This window comes from Aplidium turbinatum, chromosome 3, assembly GCF_918807975.1.
Source record: "Aplidium turbinatum chromosome 3, kaAplTurb1.1, whole genome shotgun sequence".
Lineage (NCBI taxonomy): Eukaryota > Metazoa > Chordata > Ascidiacea > Aplousobranchia > Polyclinidae > Aplidium > Aplidium turbinatum.
The window spans coordinates 14,991,829-15,014,530 of record NC_137474.1 but is presented as its reverse complement, the minus strand read 5'-3'; the positions used below and the strand labels follow the sequence as shown (position 1 = coordinate 15,014,530).

General features: G+C 36.0%; 1 protein-coding gene across 2 annotated transcripts in view; it reads right to left on the bottom strand.

The window, feature by feature from the left end:
* LOC145766473 (transmembrane and coiled-coil domains protein 1-like) overlaps positions 1 to 15,937 on the bottom strand; it is a 46,596-nt gene extending 30,659 nt beyond the window's left edge. The window contains exons 1-5 of one of the 2 annotated variants that reach the window (XM_082578193.1): positions 15,807 to 15,937; positions 14,570 to 14,643; positions 9,674 to 9,852; positions 7,644 to 7,754; positions 2,026 to 2,096 (exon numbers count right to left, since the gene is read on the bottom strand). In XM_082578193.1, coding sequence (XP_082434319.1) covers positions 2,026 to 2,096; positions 7,644 to 7,703 — 131 coding nt within the window. In that variant the 5' untranslated portion in view covers positions 7,704 to 7,754; positions 9,674 to 9,852; positions 14,570 to 14,643; positions 15,807 to 15,937. The remainder of the gene's footprint in view (positions 1 to 2,025; positions 2,097 to 7,643; positions 7,755 to 9,673; positions 9,853 to 14,569; positions 14,644 to 15,806) is intronic. The other variant, XM_082578192.1, reaches the window with a different exon arrangement.
* Between the last annotated feature and the right edge of the window lie 6,765 nt (positions 15,938 to 22,702).

Genomic DNA, 22,702 nt, shown 5'->3' with positions numbered 1-22,702 from the left:
AGCTAAAAAAAAGACCAGAATAAACCAAATTGAAGCAGAAACAAACTAAAAAATAAACCAACATACAATACTGATGAAAAATCGCATTACGACACATGAAGCTAAACAAAAAAGACCAGAATAAGCCAAAATGAAGCAGAAATAAACTAAAAGAATAGGCCTAAACCAACATACAATACTGATGACAAATCGCATTACGACACAAATCGAAAACAAATCAAACTCAAAAACACACCAAATCGAAAAAAAAATAAACCAAACGGTTGCAATTAAACCAGATTTGGTTTTAAAAAGACTAAAATGGTAACACTGGTCTTCGGAACCCAGCATAATCTCCATCGTCGTTGGGTACTTTCTGCGGAAGAAAGAGACAATGCAGGATGGCAGCACGACTCTGTTCGACTTGCCCAGAACTTCTCCATCCAACAGCCACTTCAGCACGTGCCTATAAGCGACCAGCCTGAATTGCCTGGGAGATATAACAGCTTCGTTTAATAATGAATGGAACAATTACGCAACCAGCTCTTGAAAGGCTGTTGAACAGTAAACAAGCTCAAGTAAACTCACTCATTTGACAACTTTCCATCGCGTCCTCTGGGCTTGCCATCTTTTTCCCAATTCGTCCTATCAACCCTGAAGAAGGTTTGTAAGACTGCTAGATTGACCATTGCATGGAAGTCGTCCAACACAGTGATGCAAGAGGTGCTTTCCGCCATGCCGTTAAGCACCCTTACACACTGCTCGATTTCGTGGATCGAATGTCACATAACATTGGTTAAGACGTACCGTACTACCTCGCATGGGCCTATGACAGCTTTGGTCTGTCCCACAAACAATTCGAATGGATAAGTCAACAGACCTGGCTTATTTTTTTCAAACTCGAGATTGCAAAGAGCCTACTACCTGCTTTCACATAAAAAGCACGTGCAACAAGATCGAAGCAGCGAAAAAAAACCTCCTTCTTCTAGGACAGTGGTAGTAGGCAACCTGCGGCTCTGGAGCCGCAGGATGTGTGGGAAAAAAATAAATAAATGACTTCAAAAGGCACTGTCAGAACAGACATAGAGCATTAATTTTGCTGCACATTATCCCATTTTGGAGATTAGTTAAAGTAGGCAGTATTGGTGGAACTTATGCAAAGATCGGAGCAGAGTAAGGAAGCTTTCAATAAATGGATAACAGCCCCATGCCACACCAATGCTGCTAGTTTTGTGGCAGCTCAATAGATTGTAAGCGAGGAAAGCCGTACACAGATAGAGATGACGGCATAAAAAAGAATAAATTGTTCGGTACAAAGAAACTGTGGTCTGATCTACTTGAAACACATACGATTACGTTTTGTGGCTCTCAGCTGGTCATATCTGCCAAAATATATAACAGAATCGCTCTTTTGTTTAAAAAAGTTGCCGACCACTGCTTTAGAACAAACACAACTAAAGGACTTGCAAGTTGCAAAAGCGATTGTCGCTTCGGTCTGACTTCAACTGACGTCATAATCCGCGTGTTGCGCAATGCAATCGGCAATTGCAGGAACGTGGCCAAAAATACAAGCGCGTGGAAAACCATAGTTTTGATAATTTTTATTGAGATAAATATAGCCTTAAAAAGTAAGGGCGAGGTTGGTATTTATAGATTGAAACACGCTCTTTCAGATAAAGTGCGGTCAAAGTCATCGTGCAGTTGCACTTTAACGTTTCGTTTCTGACATAGCATGAACTTCTAAAAAAAGCATGGAACAACCCAGACAACAAAACCCGTCATTTTTACATTAACGTCTGCAGACGTTGATTCAATGTAAAAAGAAAGGATTTTCTTTACCTGAGTGAGTGCACAGTACACTCTTTCACCACTTCCTGTCTGTTCCAAAACTTAAATTTCTATGATGCTGCAATGTTTTTTTACCATTTGCGCTTGAAATTTGTTAATAAAACATATGAAAATAAAATAACTTTATTTTTAGTTAGTTTAACATCTATTGTATTGCCTGAGTGTATAACCGCAGCGAATTCACGACATCCATCTTACCTGGGTCTAGATATGGAAACCTCTAAATTCTTGGGAGCTGAAGAAGATGTGCTACCAATTGAGTGACGGCCCTGTCAATATAGGTATTGCATGAAAACAACACAAAAAAAGTACATAGCTGTGAAAAAAAGGAAGAAAAAGCTTACAGGTATCAAACTCACAACAATGCTTGATACGAATGACTCGGTTACATGTCGTGACTCTTGTCATACAAATAAACATATTTTCAATCGAGTTAGTTCATATGGAGCCCAAAAAAACGATTTAGTTAGATATCATAATTGAAAAATCGAATACAATTACATGTACTAGTTGACGACGATTTACTCTTCCATACCATTGGAAGAAAAAAATCTGCACAAGGGATATACACCAAAATTACAGGTAGTAAAGCAAAATATTTTTCGACCAAAGACCCAGCATTTGCCTACCCCCTGTTCAAAACACACAAACTCACACAGGACAATTTAAAAACCATCAATGTCACTGAAATTCCTGTACGATTGCTACAGGCATCTGGCCACATCACAACATCCAGAATCACCGCTTTAATTGAACATTTGCTTAAACCCGTCAGCATAACTTTTTGTCAAAGTGAAATAAATGAATTCTGTAGAGATAGTAAACACTACGTAGAAACACTCATGCAATGGCAATCTGACAAAGAGACCCAAATCACAGAAAAGCTTGAAAGCAATCAATTACATTTAGTTGCCGCTGACGTCAAAGCTTTTTATCCTAACGTCAAAAGATCATTAATTAAAGAGGCACTGAAATATGCTTTAGATCAACACACCACATATCCTCGGATTGCAATAGAAACACTCACAGATTTGACGTTGTATTGTCTTGACAATGTTATCACGCAAAACGGTGAGAGTTTCTATAAGCAACCAGAGGGCATAATAACAGGTGACAACCATTCTGTATCAATCGCTAACATTGCCATGCACTACGTCATCAAAACAGCTTCCAATACATTGAAACAAGCAGAAATATTCAAACGCTTTATAGATGACATAATGTGGATATCATTTCGCCAAAAGACCACAGAATTGATAAAACGCAGCTTAATTACAGCATTTCAAAATCACGACTTGGAACTTACTTTCAGAGAAATCAACACCTCCCAAACTGATAAAAATGTTGAGTTCCTAGATGTTAACCACCGCACTTGCAAAACTTCAAACTTTAAATTTGTGACCACCAACTACACAAAAGAAACAGCTATTGATCGCTTGTACCTCAATGGTAAATCACATCACCCCACATCTACATTCAAGGCAATCATACATGGAGAAGCACTACGACTCAGGAGATTGAATGAAACACAACACGACTACACTGCAGCACTTGAACATCTTAAAAACAAGGCTTTGAAATCAAATTTTCCCCAAAAACTTATCAAAGAAAAAATTCAACTTGCTGAAAAATGGACAGAACGGATAACTAAACCCACAGAAAAAAATGCAACCAAAGCCCACAGAGTAATCTGGCCTACATCTTTTCCTAATTTACTCAAGACCACCAACGCAGAGAAAAAACTACAGCCCAATCAAATGATGACATATAAAAAGCCAAGCACGCTGGGAAATTTACTCACAAAATACAAAAAAATTGCCCTGAATACAGTAACACCAACCAATGGCTACTCCAAACCATGCGGCAAATGTGCACTGTGTGGTAACCATGGAGCGCATAAGCCTATGGTAAAAGAATGCACCTCTATTAAATGTAAACTCAACAAAACATAGTCTCAAACAAAAATTAACTTGCCAAAATTACGGGATATACATTGCAACGTGCACCATATGTCACGAACACCATGTAGGACAAACCATGACAAAATTTTCCACACGTTGGGCCACACATAGATCTATTTGGAACAGTTTTAATTACTTTGATAAATCTGGTGACAAAGCAGCATTATTGAAACATTATGCGAAACTCCACAATATTGAACTCAAAAAGAAACCAGCTCTGGCAGACTGCTTTGTCGTTACTTTCGCCGAACAACCCAGCAAACATTATTTAGACATCGCTGAAGATAAATGGTTACATACAATCAAAGCCACCATAAACATACAGAAATTGATTCGACCAACCACTTAAATCCCATGTCATAAGCAACCTCCGACCCCTGTGGTGTAGATTCTTCAACTATGCCCATTTAAACGTATTCTTTTTTGACGCTTTGTCTATGTAAGCTTATGGCAATGGACTGAAATTAAATTGCGTTTTTCTTGTATTCGTCTTGTTGAACTGTTGTAATTTACTAGATGGATGCCCATTTACACTTATTCTTTATTGACGCTTTATCGATATAAACTTACGGCAATGGGCTGAAACTAAATTGCGTTTTTTCTTTGTATTCGCCTTCTTAAACTGTTGTAATTTACTAGACGGATGATCAGGTTAATGTATTTCTTGAATTTTGTACCAGTATATTGTTGGAAATCGTGGGAGAACACCAGTTAAGATTTAGGCTTGCAGGTTTTGATTTTAATATTATGTAACCATCTATTTAAAATATAATTTTTATGCGTGTTGATAACATCGGAGTTTGCTTTATTTGTTCGTTTTACGTATTTTTCAAATTTTCTTCTTTTTTTACATGTGCTAGCTAAAGATGCAATTACTATAGCGAAATCGATTCTTAACTTAATAAATTACACTAAGAGGTTAGATTGTTGTGCAAATGCCAGCATTTGATGAATGCAAATTAGCAGTACCATGTACGCTTCTATCTGAAGAAGCTTAATTGAAAACAAATACGATCTTACCGATGAAAATCAATTTTTAGATAAATAAGTTAGAACTAACCCGATTGAAAACAAGTATATTTATAAAAGTCGTGAAGAGTAAATGCAATCTGCTGATTTCACGAATAGCCATTGAAAACGTCACTTTCTTTTCTAAATCTAAATCGAATTAGAAATTGAGGAGCAATGTGTGCGCTCAAAATATCCTATAATTTTCAAGCAGCAACAACGCAGAGAATACCTGGAGCGGTTTTAGTGAAACGAGACTTTTAGCGAAATCTTCGTTCAGTTCAGTCATATTACGTTACTACAACTTTGCACATAAAAAACAATCGTTACCTTATTTCAATGCAATGACGTTTTAGGGTTGCCAATGGTTTTTATTAGCTGGGACCGGGTGTTCAAACGGATAGATGTTTCCATTACCACATTGCTTTTGTATTCAAATAGAATCGCATTTTTAGCATTGAAGATAAAAACAGTTGTTTGCAAAATGTTTGCTGAACAAATGAGTTTAGCTTTTACATTTTGATGCCGTTTTCATTTAACTTGGCTGAGAGTTCTAACCACTATTCCTTTCACATTAAAAAAAAATAAAGAAAGTTAAACTTTAGGTCAAGGACTTTCACTGCTTCAATGTAACCGATCTCTTCATTGTAAACTCCCATTGGAGATACATGAACTCATTGTTCATTTCCTATATGCCCTAAGCCGGTAAGCTTTTTAATCAAAGTTTGAAAAGATTATATGGCATTGCTGACATCAATGCGCTCAACAAAGGCTCTTTTAATTAAAAACGAATAAAAGCAGTTTTTGTGTTAATGATCTTTTCTACAGGGAGACCAAAAAGAAGATGGCGAGATGTGGAGGCCATCTGCCAGCAGTGGCATGACCGGCTGATGATGATAATGATCTTTTCTACGACAATTCAAAAATCGCTTTCACGTTCACGCGTCTTTTTCTGAACGAATTTCTTACAAAAACAATAAAAAATTCCAATAAAATTAATAAAGTATATATCTCTTAGGTTCAACTCCAGTAAACTTGAATCGCCGCTAACGGATGCAAATCTGCCCAAAACTGGATTTTTTCGCTTTTATCCAGATACTTCTTTTGTTTTCACTGTCAACCTCGGTAGCTGGACCGGTCTTAGTTATGTATGGAAAGGCTCTACAAGTGTGCATCGAACAAAACTGTCATGGATAGGATTTAAAACAAGTTCTCATTCCGATAAGAAAGAAGCATCAAATAACCAAGTACTGTGACTTTGGTTAATAGGGTGGAGTGAAAATTTTTTTTTTTTGAAATTCAAAAATTAGTAGTTTTCAAATCCTGACAAATATGCCAAAAACACCAGAAAAAAATGAATTTGGGGGTTGCCACCATATTCCTGCAGGTAACCAGCCACTAGGTGTCTCAGGTAACCCCAAAACATGAAAATCTTCGTAACTTATGAACCATACAGTATGCTAGGAAAATGGTTTTGGGTTTAAAAGAAGCGGAATTGTCACGTTCCTATCTAACCTCTAAGAACCGTTTGTTGTATTTTCACCAGGGTTGAGAAAAACCCGGGTTTTTTTGGGTTTTATTTGAAAAAGATGCAAAAAAGGTAGATTCATGCTTATTTCACCTCAAATACTACTTTTTACCAATAAAGTGCCTCTCACTCACAGTACATGCTGGCATAACTCAATAAAGTAATGCACTAGGGCTGTTTAACTATGAGGCCTTCTTGCATAAACGAGTTTTAGTGTAGTACAAAGTGGCATTACTTGATTTTTGTGTACAGAAGTATCCACTGTGTTTTCAATTTATCCTTGGAAATTTCCTTCACAATCACATTCTCAAGTCCTAATTTGAAGTTTGTTTTAAGTACCTTGTAGTACTTTGGTTCATTTTTTTAATTTTCTGATAAAAATTGGACAAATATGATGCTCTGGTTTTTTTTATGGTTTTTTTTTTAAGTGGGTTTTTTTGGGTCGGGTAAAATACCGACAACCCTGATTTTCACAAATAATAAAGTTATTGAATAAAAAACCAAAAATTTACCATACGGTATGCGAAACAATTGCAATGATCTCATCAGTGAGTTGTCCTACGCTATTCATATTAACCAATGGTTAATGTTCATACTTTATTCGTGGCCACTGTAAACATGTAAATCTGAAGTAAAATTTACTAAACTGAAAAACTAAAACTTTTCTCAACTCGAAAAAAGAAACATTGACTATGTTGTCTTGTTTTCAAGTTTTCACGAAACATCCGCAATCTACATGTAGCAATGCCCGCACCTTTCGCAAATGTAAGTGTATGACTTGCTATCAAATCAAATCTCACCTATGGTAATACTTAGTACGAGTAGGATCAGTACTGTGCGACAACGATCTGTCCGCGTAGTGGGTTAGTATACCTCGGAAAACCTCAGGCTATTGAAGGGAAGACCATGCTTAAAATATCGAAAAGAAATGCGCTATCGTGTTTTCAAATATGAAAGAGATCTTCACAGGTCAGGCATTGTCGATTAGCATGAACCTTTATACAGAATATATTTTGGAAGACGCAAAACGATTTCGTAAAAATGTTTTGGGACATGTTACTTTTTGCGAAATTGCGACGTCATAACTGTTTCACGATGCATCCGAGACGAAAACGTCGGGCTGTGTGTAGCGAGGCATTGAACCTTGGAGTTAACTTTGTAAATTTATGATATAATACAATGCCAAGCAATGAGAGTTGATGGCCATTTTGGTCATGTTTGAACTAAATCAAGTATTAAAATTTAACACGGAAAACAAAAGTTGTCATTTTCCACAGCACAAATAACCACTTCAGTTGACGAGAAAGCCACATGCCTACCTGAGGAGAGGCAGCCTTGCTGTCTTTCACGATCTTCTTCAAATTCGGCACTTTTGCCATTTTCAACAATCCACTCGGGCTATTTTTGTTTGAGCCTATCTGACGTAGAACCTGAAACAATGAAGGTGTCACAGCTGAAAACACATTACGCAATTGTTTGGTACAAAAAGTAAATAGTAACTCTTTGACAAATATCAGTTGTTTGTTTTATTGTGTGTCAATGTTCATGAAATATCTCCATACAAATTGTCCTCAAGCACTGGCTGCTCACTAGACCTCTTCCAGCTCAGCAAGCCACAAATCTTAGCAAAAAAAGTTGCTTTTTTTGCATCTTTCTAACGTAGCTAGACTTTGAAACAATGTGAAATAAGCAACTTCCGGATATCACTTGATACGACTGGATAATGGATATTCTGTACATGGAATTATATTATAGTAGAACTACTTTATTTAATAACAATTGAATAATTCATAAAAAAGGAAAGCTCTCTGGACACAAAGAGTTGGTTTAATATTTTTTTGAATTTTAAAATCAATGTTTCTTCATCGTTAGTTCAATAAAAACTTGTCCTAGTGATAACCACAAAAATGATACAAAGATTAAACGCTGAACCCCATGATGGCGGTTAATTACGCCAGTTGCTTGGTATTTGTGGCTCGCCGGCCAGCTAGCGATATTAGTGCTTTTTACAATCATTTTCCATTTGATTTATGTTTGCAGACGTTCAATAAATGTACAAAGCACCAATTTTGGTAGCTGGGTTGTGATACATTGTGTGCTTTTGTTTGCCATTGCGGCAATCTGCGATGGGAATTCTTGACAAAAACCTTCAATCTATCCTAGCTCAGATGGTGACTACAATACCTGGCTTGCATGTCGCCGGTGAAGCTAGATTTATCATATCTGGTAAGAAAAAAACAACGTAAAAAATTTTTCCCTGCTAAGCAGTGTTAATTTAAATATGTGTCAGTCATCAGAGTAAATTTTCAATGGCGTAATTGCTTGGCCAGACGAAATTGATTAACCATTAACTTCCCACTGTCAACTCTGTGCTCTGAATTACGCTACCTATCAACTCAACAAACTAATTGCATCAAGTTTTCTTCAAGCACTCTCTTAAGTTATTAGGAAAAACCAACTTCTAGGATTGGCTAAACTGCAATGAACCGAAAAAATCAATAACTGCATTGTGCATACGTAAGCAAGAGCAGAGAAAATCCAATTCTCGAGTTCTACAATTGATGTGAAAACCTCAGACAAACTAAACCTTTAAAAACTGTAAAAACTACATCAGTGGGCGTGATATTTCTTATTTTTAGTTTTTACTTGGAAAGTCGACTTAAAGTTAAAACGAAAACCGACTTAAAGTTGAAAGAGGATTGTGATAGGGGAATTGCTAAAGTCACTCCCCTGTTGTATGTATAATTGTATATACTGTATATAACTATAATTTTATATAAAAAGATTTTTCGGATGAGACAAATAACAGTGCAAAGAATAAAACTATTGTATTTAACACGAAACCACAGTTATGTTTGTTTCCTTGTCAATAATTAATTTGATAGCTTCATCAGACAAAGTAGTTCAGTTTAATACGTCATCAACAGAGAAATAGCATCACACACAAAAGAAAAACAAGTTACACAAAGCAAAAGGACTATTGGCACTATAAATACAATTATCATGATCATTGATTATGCAATCAACAAACTCTAACGATAAACAGGTTTCAGCATAACAGCCAAGATTCTTCGTAACCTTTCAATATTAATCTCAGTTTTACATAAACTTGCTTTCTTTTAGATTTATGTATACAAATTAATTTTAGTTTGTTTTTTTTTTCACAAACTTCTTGTTTTTTTTGGGTATCTGGTGTCGAGAGTCTGTCTTCTTGGAAACATAAGTTGTTAATGTTTCCGCGAATCACAGAGAGACAACTAAAGAGCAACTCTTTTCAGAAAAATACAATCGTGTCAAACTAATATGGTCGGCCTCTTAGTAAGAAGGAACCGAGAAGGAACAGACTCACCTGCTGAAAGGCTGTAGGTCTTGTCGGTAAATCATCAATAGATGTGGCAAAAGACACGCGTTGTAATTCTACTGGATCTGTGCTGACGGGATCACTATTACCGAAACCGCCTTTGCTTCGAATACCACGCTGGAAGAGATTCCACCGATTCTGTCGGCCTTTCGTGCTTAACTTCACTTCTATAAATGAAATAGCTTGGCTGAATATATATCAATTGATTTAATAAAAAAAACAAAAAAACATTGCGATATCTATTTCTATACCTAGTCACTAGTCCAGGGATGGAGAACCACTGACCCGCGGGTCACGAAGTGACCCATCACAGATTTTCAGTGACCCACTTGTCTTTTTTAAAATAATGAAATTTAAACAAATATTTCAGCAAAGAATAAATGTTTCACTAAATATTTGTAACAAGGCCCCACCCTATTTTAATCAGCTTAAATTTATGAATAAATGCTCATGTTGTAAGTGTGGTAACAAAAATAGTCAACTATATTGCATCTCATGCTCCTAATAAACGCCAGTTTGCAAATTTATTGAACGTGAACGCGTGTGACAGTAAATTTAATGGCTTAGGCTATTCATGTACAACAATGTAAGGTGGTTAAGTTGTGGTAATGTTTTACAGCGATTTGTTAAATTGTTGGAAGAAATACAACTTTTTTTGGCTGAAAAAAATCAAAAATATCCAGAGTTAAGCGAAAGTACGTGGTTGAATGATTTACATTTTTTCGCTGATTTCACAATGCATTACAATAAGTTAAATACTAAATTGCAAGGCTGTGGAAATATTGCATTACCCATGTTTGGGCACATTAAAGCATTTGAGAAGAAACTCGCTATTTTTTTCTGTAGACCTTGAACAAGGTCAGCTGAAATTTATTCCTCAATTGTTGAAGCACTTTACCAGCACCAATTTAACTTATGAACAAAAGCAAACTGCACTCAACAAGTATGTTTTACTGACGAAAGAAGCCAAAAATGTAATGTCAGAAAGGTTTACCCAGTTCCGAAAGCTAGATACTACATTGCAGTTCATTCTTTTCCCGCATGGAATTCAATTTGAAAATCTTGAATTATCAAACTTCGAATGGCTTCGTCTTTACAACTTGGAAATGGAAATGATAGACTTTCAAGAAAGTGCAGTTTGGAAAACAAAATTTGTAGACTTAAATCATCTCCTTAGGACTTAGGACTGGGCATTGTTGTTACCCAATCATACGCACCGACTTCCGGGGGGCCGGGGGGCGGCGCCCCCCGTAAATTTATGGTTGAGGGGCAACAGAAATGGCTATTACAAGTGGTGTTTCAAAGACAAAATACTTCGCGAAAGATTTAGATCATTTAAACGGACTTAAAGAATGCCGAAAACGAAAAACAGCCTGCGTTGCTCTTGCCCGCAAAACAGCAGCTGATCGCATGGCTTTCTCTGAAACGTGAAGTACAGAAGTGCTACTGAGATGCGCACGGCACGCACGCTCACAGTCACACACGGCTTACCTTCCCGCGTGTGAGATGCAACTTCAAAGTCAAAACGCGTGGTAGCGAAAAAGCGAATGCGAGGTTGAATAATTATTCTAATTTCACGAGTTATCCAATCGTACGTTAGATTTTTTGTGACTTCAAACACGAAATCGATTTTAGCAAACTTTATCGAGTTGAAACTACGACACACCGAACAATTACGTGAATACAGCTTAGAAATCATACCGTATGGAAATTTCAAAGTAGATGCTAGAGTAACTTACGCTGCTAGAATAGTCACGCAACTATTCACTGCACTATTACGTAAACCAGCTAAATTAGACGACCTATTTTCAACGAGGTCTTCCCGCTGTGAGATCAATTATGATTCAACAGAACGCATTGTTTTGTTCGCAATGTGTGAGAATTAAATCGAAAACCGATAAAAGAAAAGGTGTTTAATGGTCTTGGTCGCAGATATTGCTTGCATTAACGACGTCTCTTACCGCTATTATCACCTAGCTAACCTGACATCATTGTTTTATGCGGCCGCTAAGGTTTGACATCGACCTCAACGATCATGGAATGTTACGTACCGGTAATAACAACGATTATATCTTCCACGCAAAATTAAAAAAATTGATCCCTTAAAATAGCTCTTTCTGCTGTTTTGTCTAGTGAGCTTTGCATATTGCTCAACAAGTGCATAAAGTTTAGAATTGACAAGAAATCATTAAATTTGAAAATTCAGTTTGAATCTTTGCAAATAAACGTATTCAAAACTTTTACTTCGGCCGACAACATTTCATACTCCATAATCTTAGTCGGCGATGATTTTGCCGCAGCAAAAATGCGTTAATTTTGAAAACTGCCGAGCTGGTGACAACAGCTTGTCCCGTGTGTAAGTTGAACCTGTCTTTTTGAGGTGAAAATCACTTGCGAAAATCTCGATCTATAGTCAAGTATATACGGTATTCGATAAAAGACTATAAAGACTTTCGATAAAAAACATAAGAGAAAACACTTCGCCGTTGGTAAAGCTTTGAAGGTAAGTAATTAGCAAAACGAGCGAAACGAGGTTAATAAAACTGATAGGGGTATCGGGTTTCCACTCTGCTTGAGATCATGATTTTTTGCGTTTTATTTCGATAACTTCACTGTCTTGATCGTTGTTATTCACTCGCACGAAAAGGAAATGAATCGGCTTGTTTTCCAACTGTTAACAATATCAAAATTTTTACGACTAGGCGTGCTGCATGCGTAAAACTAATCGTTTCAAGCAGCGGTTCTAATAAATTCGGTTTGCGACCTAGGTGTCAATATAAACAAGACGGTAAGCTTAATCAAAGACTATTTCGATTGAGTAAAATAGCGTTATGGTTATGACGTCATCACCTTTCTCGCCCCCCAAGGTGTTTTGAAAAGTCGGCGCCTATGTACCCAATATAACCCGTCGGGAAAATTAAATCGATTTGTGCTGACTCGAACGTTGAATCAACCCAAAATTAACTTACTTTGCCCCGGGTGAGTTATTTAACGTGATTTACAGTAACAGCGTGCATATCGCGTTGTTCGCTTACTTTTGGAGTTTTGATATTATTACATCATAACAAATCAAACAATGCGGTCGTGATAGACTACTCTAGTATATTTTTCGCTTCTCGTTTTACATGTTTTGGTGTAATCTTTTCGTAATAAATGTTCACAGCAATTGCCGAGGCAATTTCAACTTTTGCCGTTTGGCCTCGGCAACGTTTTTGCCGAAGTAAAAATATGCTTATTTCGAAGACGCAGCACATGCAAAATGGGGTTGTCTATTGTATGTTCATGAACTTTGCCAGTTGCCACCCTTTGTCGAAGCAAGAAAAGCTGGCTAGTTGTGCATGAAACAAACTACCTCCAAAAAAATTTATAATGATTGACATATAGCACAATAACCCCACAGCACATCAGCACTGATGGACAGTATAAACATTAAACAAGCTTTTGAAACTCTTACAACAAATCTATGATCGATGTAATGCTATAATGCATCAAGATGATATGTGCATGAAAGACAGAGGTTTTACAGCAAGCTTTCAAAGTACAGATGAACAGAATGGCATTAAAAAAGTTTGGAATGGCCCGTTTCGGTGAGTCCAATTCGGTGATTTTTTTTTAATTATGGGATACCGTAGCCTAATTATCATTGCCGTTTTAGGGTTAGGGGTTAGGAGTTAAGTGTTAGGAACTCACCGAATCGGACTCACCGAATAGTAGCAGACCCAAAAAAGTTATGTAGTTAAAAACCTAAGTCACTGAAATTTTGTGAAAAGGATCTATAAAAGCATGTATTATCTTCTTCACAAAGTCTGTGAGAGATTGGGAGTTGTGGAGAGAAGATTTATGGAGTGACTGATCAAGTTGGAATTGTCAACAGATGCAGTAAATCTCCACTTACTACAAGTACAAAACATTCTTTTACTCATGATTTTTTTCAATTAAAGAGTGTTACAGAACCGTATGCAGATAAAGTGGAGAACAAAATGCTCAAACGTACAATTGCAGCAATAACCTAAAAGTTGCTAATGAGTCACAGGGCTTGTCTCTGGGGGTCTGCTACTATTCGGCGAGTCCGATTCGGCGAGTGCCCTATAGGCGAGAGCCCTTTTCGGCGAGTTCCCTATTCGGTGATTTTTTGAAATTTTTTTTTTAAATTATTGGGTACCATAGCCTAATTATCATTGCTGCTTTTACATCGTTTTAACGTCGCTAAACGTTGAAATAAGACCCTAACCCCAACCCCTCACCTCTAACCCTAACCCCTAAAACGGCAATGATAATTAGGCTACGGTACCCGATAATTTAAAAAAAAATTTCAAAAAATCGCCTAATAGAAAACGCGCCAAAAAAGGCTCTCGCCGAAACGGGCCATTCCGTGTCTCTGGCCCACAAATCTGCTTAAAATCAGTAGTTTGACGCACTACTGTCTTCCCAATTACAGTTTGAAATACGTAAGATTAAAAAACTGAACACACTTTTTGTTGCCTTTGACAAAGTTAAGAACATTAGACAGAGAAATTTGTCTATTAAGGAGTAAAGAAAAACATGTAAGGACAATTAAGACAAGTTACCGATAAAGCAACTTGGATACTCAAAGACACCTCCAATTAGATAAACGTGCTGTATTTGACTTTTGACTCATAAAAATGCAGTAAATTACCTTTGTGAAAACTACCAAAATAAAAAAACATTAATTGCCATGCAAAGGAAATGGAATCATGTGCAATAACGATATTCTAAAAAAGGCTTTTCAAAACTAAGGTTATAGCAGCAATATAACTTAAAATTCAATTAAATAAAAAATTAAGAACACCATTTATTATTGATGAAAAGCTTTCAAGCAACACCGACGCAAATTTAACTTAGATATGGCATAATTATACTAACCACTAACTTTATTCTTGAGCACTGCACATTGTGAGCATCGATTCAACAGATGATGATTCTGTGCACCGGTTATACTGAGAGTGATCCAGAAAGATTAAAACATTAGTATTAATTCAGCAAAGCAACATGCACAGAAAATTAGTACAGTGAAGCCTATCATTAAAGTCTAAATAAGAAATTTAGCATGCAACATATTCAAAACAACAAGGTATTACAACATGAGATCTACTTTTTCATGCTTTACATTGGGGTAATGCAAATAATCTGCAGTTCAAGGTCAACCTGCCAACTAAAAGCAGACAACTCAGGCCTGAGGCAAATTATCACAATTTGGCAAGTGTGTTAAACAGATCAGCACCAAATTGTCAAACAAAGGATTACCTCTAAATATCCATTGTCAGTGTTGCAAGATGTTTTTCACTAAAAATAGTATATTTTCTTTTAAAGCTACCGTAATTTGAAATAATAGGAAATCTGCAACTGGCAAAAATTTCTCACGACTGGGAGGCCAAAATAGCCCAGTTGGTGGGCAAAACTCTTGAAAATTACCAATCAGGAAACCCTTGAAAATTACCAGGCATTGTTGACTTTTTTGGAAATTGGCAGACATTTTAAATGGTTGTCAGATCATAGTTTTAATCTTCAACCCAATCGTAACCCAAACTATAATTTGCAAAACTGATCCAATAGAATTGGCAATTCTGATAATGGCCGAAAATTCTTGCCATGCTTGAAAAAAGGGTGACAATGGGTATTTAGACGTACCGGTAAGTTAAATCGAAATAATTACTTACAAACCAACTAGCACAGTATGCAAATTAAATTCAATCACTCTGTCGAAAATAGCTAAGGTATGTGGCAAAAAAAAAGCATTTACCATATCATAAATTAGTGCAAGTGAAAATTATTTTAGAGTGCTATGATAATTGAAACAAATGAAAAGTTTTTCTTGGACGTACCTTATACAAACTGAACCAAACCAGCTTTTTTTAATGGTTGCATAGACTAAGAATTTGAAACTACAATTGTCACAGCGGTTTCTTTCAAAGCAAAAATATAATGAGAAACCTCTCAGTTTAAATCATGCCAAGGTAGAAACTAAAAATATAAAACTGAAGTTCGACGATCGTACATAATCAAGAAACTGAACTACACATATCAAATTAATCGCCCTAGCCTAGGTTACAACTTCAAAAATAAACTTTTAAATTGTCAAAAGTAACAAAAAAGTCTTTACCTTCACTGGGAGGAGTATCCATTAACTTTGATTTCTGTGTGATCCACTAAAAGTGCAACACAGACCAAGTGCTAGGTCTATTCAATCAATTTTTTTACAGGTATGCTTAATGTGGTAACACAAATGTTGCTAAACATACCCATAATATTACATAACAATGTAGTTACATAACACGTGCACAACATCTTCCTTATTATATCAGATAGGATACAGATACCAGATAGATAGGAAATTTTGTCCCAGATTTGTGAAAATTTAAAATTAGGGTTTTTTTTATGTAAGGAAGATGAGTAGTAGATGAGATGCCAAACTGACGTTTCAGAATACAAACATCCTTTTTAAAGATCAACTTAGAGTTAACTAATGTACAGTTGAAGCTGCTTTGCAGTGGAAAAATGTTGATGAAATGAAGTTTCCAGACAGCAAAGCAACTGTTTTAAACGATTGATTTGCTCTTTAGGTGATGATTAGGAATTCACAAAGTTAGTGTGGCCTGTCATTTGATGGAGTCTAGCAATACTCACCTTTGTTCTCACAACTCTAATTGGCTGGGTGCAACCTAATTTGTACCTTGAACAATTTGTACCGTCAGTTCGTGCCTTGAAAAGATCGAGAGAAAAAATTTTAAAAAGCCGAAGTCGCTGATCGCAGTTTCCGCAAACATTTTAAAAGGGTTAGGGTTGATCGGAGTTTCCGCAAACATTTTAAAAGGGTTAGGGTTTAGGGTTAGGGTGTTTCCGCAAACAAACAAACTGAAAAGATCGAGAGAAAAAACTAGAACAAAGCCAAAGTCACTGATTGTAATTTCTGTTTTTCCGCAGTTTCCGCAAACATTTTAAAATTTCTGGTAATAATCCTAAGAGTTTGCCAAAGTCTCTGATCGCAGTTCCGCAAACATTTTAAAAGGGTTAGGGCTGATCGGAGTTTCCGCAAACATTTTAAAAAGGTTAGGGTTACGGTTGTTTAAAGTTTCCGCAAACATTTTAAAATTTCTGGTAATGATCCTAAGAGTTTTCGTTTTTTTGCAAAAAATTTTGAAATGTTCCCGGTAACTGCAATTAGCGACTTCAGCTTTTTTTAATTTTTTCTCTCGATCTTTTCAAGGTACGAACTGACGGTACGAATTGTTCATGGTACGAATTGTTCATGGTACGAATTAGGTTGCATCCAATTGGCTTAAAATGCCAGTTGTCAAATTACATATTGTGGCTGCATAAACTACCGTATTGATAAAGTCACAGGTGTAAAGCAAATGTGATTTCCATACTAGATAGCCTACTATGAAATTAAAAAAGACAAAAAAAGCTTTTAAATACATTTTAGGTACCAGTGCAACTGTGCTGCCTCGGAATGGCCCGTTTCGGTGAGTCCGATTCGGTGAGTCCGATCCCTTAACGGGAGATTTTTTTAATTTTTTTTTTAAATTATCGGGTACCGTAGCCTAATTATCATTGTCGTTTTAGGGTTTGGGGTTAGGTGTTAGGGTTAGAGGTTAGGAACTCACCGAATCGGACTCACCAAATAGTAGCAGACCCGTGCTGCCTAGGCTTAAGCGTGGATTTTCTTTACATTTTCTCAATTGGGCCATTATTTTTCACCCAACCGTAAGTAGGCCTAACCTTCAACCCAACCAAGACCAATTTCAGCACAAGCTCAACCATTAACACCAAAGAGGTTCATTTATTGGAAACAAATCAAATTTCAGAAGAAAAAAGATCAAATCTGGACAGTTAATTATTGTACGTTACCACTCCATTTTTTGTTTAATTTTAGTTTGTTATTCTATTAATTTGTATTTCTGCACAATTTTGAAGTAATCAGCTAGGTCAAGACTGCCGAATATTTTTTTTCTAAGTTTCATACTTTGTGACGTAATAATAATATTTTTGAAATCTTTACCTATTCCAACATTGATCGATATCTTAAACCGACTAAATTAAGCTACGTCTACGTAATCCTCGCCAGTCTTAATTCTCTTTTTGAGCTGCATATTTTTAATCAGGTATCATTTTAACTCAATTCATTTGATTCTATATCACTGCTTGACGAAATTTTGCCCTGAGTTACCTTTCATCAACTAAAATAAGTATTGTAATTTAATTTAGTTCCTAGTTTCAAATTTAAATTATTACTTGCAGTGCCTAGTCAATCTCCAAAATCCTTGCTAAATTAAATATTTCATAACTCAATAATAGTGTTTTGTTTATTTTTCAAAGTATTTCTCGCATGCTCACACCACTTAAACCAGACTTGTTATTTGTTCTTTTTCGACGCTTATTGGTCACCGTCCTATTTCGTCACACATAAGTGGATTCTTTGATTATCCTGACTACAGTACAAGTTATAAATGCAGGTGTTGGTTTTTCTTTTTATCTGTTTTGTTGCGAAGTCGTTTTGTAACCTTTCGTGTCCTACGTTATTGGTTGTGTATTCATCTGTTGGTCATACTTTGTTTGTTGCAATGTCTGCTGATTGTAAAAATTTGTATTCAAAAAACTCCTTCTCTTTAACTAACAATATTAATAGGAACCAGCTATCGATTTTACATGTAAACATGAGAAGCCTAGTTGGCAACTTTGAAAAATTAGAATCACTACTTGTCGAAATACAAGAAGCACCGGACCTTATTGCTGTGTCAGAAACCTGGCTGAATGAAAATCGATTGCAATTTGTTAGTTTGCAAGGCTATAATTTTGTCCACTTCAATAACAAACGAACTGATGCTAAAATACAAACAGGCGGTGTCGGGCTATACGTAAGCAGTTCAATAAAGTATAATCAAATTAATAATTTAAGTTTAAACTTACAGGAATGTGAAGATCTCTGGGTGGATATTACTTTATCAAACAGTAGACAATGCACAGTTGGTGTAGTATACAGGCATCCCCAAAATAAGCTAATTGAGTTTCAAAACAAATTCTGTGAGTGCATTGATTCGTTAAACAATTTCAAAAAGGAATATTACATATATATGTGGTGATTTCAATATTGATATGCTAGCCAAGACAAAAAATTCTGCTGTAAAAAATTATTGTGATGCATTTCTCTCTTTAGGCTGCAATCAATTAGTATATACAATCCCCAACCCGTGTAACTTCCACAAGTTCAACTTTAATCGATCATGTATACAGCAATGACCAAACTAATAAAATTCAATGCCATGTTCTTATACATGATGTTTCTGATCACTTTCCAATTGTAGTTGTGATAAACTCTATAAAACCAAAACAAAAAAAATATACACAAAAAATAAGGAATATGAAAAACTTTGTTGCTGATGAATTCGTTTGTGACTTGGAAAATAGCTTGACCAACCAATACACAGAAAGGAATGATTCTGTTCATAGCAAATTCAATCATTTCATCGGCACTTTTAATGAAACTTTAAACAAGCATGCACCTTTACGATTGTTGTCTCAAAGAGAAAGAAAACTCAAGACCAAACCATGGCTAACAAAAGGAATTTTGAACTCCATCAAAACTAAAAACAGACTATATCACTTAAAAATAAAAGACCCAACAAACACTTCTGCACAAGCAACATACAAAAAGTACAGAAATGTACTTACTCATACCAAAGAGCAAGCAAAAAGAATGCATTACAGTTTTCTTATTATGCAAAGCAAGCACAACACTGGAAAAATATGGAAAACCATAAATGACATCATCAGGTACAAACATAAGCACACAGCTCACATACCAGAAGAAATAATTAGCAATGGCAATGAAAAAATATCTGACCCTGCACAAATAAGTAACTGTTTTAATGATTATTTCACAGAAATTGGTCCTTCCATGGCATCTAAAATCCCTCTGCCGTCTCCTGGCTCATTACTGAAATTGCAAAGTGTTCCATTCTCCTTTTTCCTAAAACCTGTCAATCAAGAAGAAGTATTAAAACATCTTAATAATCTTTCTGTCTCTAAAAGTACAGGACACGATGGAATACCTATAAAATTTGTCAAACTATCCTCACCAATAATCGCCCCTTTCCTCACCAACTTATTCAATGAGTGTATCGATAAAGATGTATATCCTGATGTACTAAAGGTAGCTCAAGTTACCCCAATCTTCAAAAGTGGTTCCAGGAAAAATTGTTCCAACTACAGGCCCATATCACTATTGTCCCCTTTCACCAAAATATTCGAAAAATGCCTGCATGAACAAATGTACAATTATCTAACAAAAAAAGACCTGATCACACCACATCAGTATGGATTTAGACCACAATATTCCACTTCGTTAGCTTTGTCAAACGTTTGTGATAACATCTTAACTAACCTAGATAATAAAAATACAACTTGCTCTGTGTTTCTTGATTTAGCTAAAGCCTTCGACACAGTTGATCACACTAGGCTATTCTCATACAGAAACTGCAAACATATGGTTTTCGAGGCCTTCCATTACAATTGTTAACAAGCTATATCAGCAATCGTTTACAGCACACGGTCGTCAATGGAATCTCTTCAAACTCAAGACAGGTTACCTGCGGTGTGCTTCAAGGATCGACATTGGGACCCCTTCTTTTCTTACTTTACATAAACGACTTACCAAATTCAACAAACATGAATGTTAAACTATATGCTGACGACACCAATCTTACCATGAGCGACAAATGTGAAATAAATTTGCAGTTGCCGAAATGCAAAAAGTTTACAACTGGTTGAAGCTTAATAGATTATCGTTAAATTTCTCAAAAACTGAATACATGCTAATAACAAATAAAAAACACATAAAAAACTTTCACATTAACATTGGTAACACAAGCATTCAACAAAAAGACCCAATAAAATACCTTGGCGTTTACATAGATAACAAGTTAACATGGAAATATCACATAGATAAAATTTGTGGAAAAGTAGCAAAAGGTTCATGGGCGTTGCTTAAACTCAGAAATTATGTCAACACAGACACTTTAAAAGATGTGTATCACGCTTTGATTTACTGTCATTTGCAATATTGTATTTCAAGTTGGGGAAAGGCCTGTGACAGTGCACTGGATCCATTAATAAAATTACAAAAAAAGGTTATAAGAATAATTACGAAACAAAATTACTATGCTCACACTAATTTTTTATTTTTCAAAATGAACATCTTGAAACTAAAAGACATACATAACATTGAAATAAAAAACATATGTACAAAGTTCATATGAATCAGTATCCGTCTACGTATTGTGATTTATTTACAAATGCTTCATCTATTCATCAGCATAACACAAGATATCAAACAAGCAACAACTATTTTATAAATAGATCTAACACAGAATTTGGCAAAAAGTCCATGCAGGTATTGGGACCAATGCTCTGGTCAGAGGTTCCAAGTAGGCTAAAAAACTTATCATTTCATTGTTTCAAAACAGAGATCAAAACGTTAATTTTACAAAGCTACAGTGCATCGTAAATGATATGTTATGGAAACCAACTTATCAGTTTCTTCGGAAACTTGATTATTCTCTTCTTGCTTCATGGAATTTTGTGTTTAGGCCTACGTTATCATCAATATGTTTGTTTTTTTTTTGTTTGTTTTTTTTGTGCGTATGTTGTTGTTGAAGCACAGGAACGTTTGAACGTTTTATTTTTTCTCTTGTAAGCTTATTTTAAATGGCAAAATCGTAATTTCCGTAGGGTGGCAATTGACTAGTAGACCGTATGGTCGTCTCGTTGTCTCCCTGTCGGTATGGGAACTTGTGTAACTTTTGTGTTGTGTATATTGCATATTTCAAACATGTACCTATGTTCCTGTTACTGACAAATAAAACATTGATTGATTGATAGCCTACTATAACTGAGCTATCGAGGCAGACAGAAAATTGACAAACCCTTTAACAACCTTTCTTAGTAGGCTACGTACTGTAGTATGATGTGGAAGCAGCTTTGAAGACAACTCTCAGTCCTGGTAGCACAAGTAGCCTTCAGCATACAATGCAAAACATCTAAACGAATTTTAAAATCAATATCTAGACTCTAGACAAAAATGTCTCAAGTCCAACTGCAACTGGCATTCTGGTTTTTGGCAAATAGCAGCAAAGGACGACCAGCGTTGCCAAGTTATTTCATAAAAATAAGAAAGTACTGTAATTATAAGTACGGTACCGTATCAAGTAAGTTCAAAATACCAAAGTCAATCGAAAATGGTAGTTTTTTACTGAGTCACAAGTGAACTCCGTAAGATTCTTCACATTTAAATTGCGTGATTCTGCTTGTGCCTTTCAGTGCTGCGTGTGTGTGCTTTCGAATTCCTTAATTGACACGCGCACTCGTCACATTCCAGTCGAAAAAAGTCAAAGGCGTCACGCCCTTTCAGTTCACTGGCCTCTTCTAGATTCTAGACGATTTTTATTTTTGCTCAGTTAAAGACTATCTGGCCTAATTATTATTACTTTTCAATTTTAAGCAGCCTAGTGGATTTAAGCTATTAAGAATACCGTATCCAAAGAAGGGGATACCTGGGCTTTTAATACGTCTGACAATAGAAGGGCTTTTCATTTCAGGACTGCTCTCCATTCAGCAGCACCTAGTGAATGGAATAATTCCCTGGCAACAACACTTCAACAACCGGAAAACTTCACTCTGCCGATCTCGGTAACCGGCCCTGCGTCAAGAGCAGGGCCTCCGAGAAGGGGGGAAGTCGGGCAACTTTCCCCCCTAGCATAACGCTGTAAAGGAAAAACGAGTAGTTCGTTTTGTCACTTTTGAGAGGCCCCATTTTTACTACGAGGCCTACAAGGAAAATGTACCAACTTAAAAATAAACAATTTTTTGAATGAAATGCGTAGTTTCAACTTCCAAGTATTTTTCGATTAATGTAGGTGCTACTTCAAATCAAGAACAAATCATTCTTACTGACTTATGCATCACTGAACCGTTTCTGTTGTTTTAACTTGAAAACTGGTG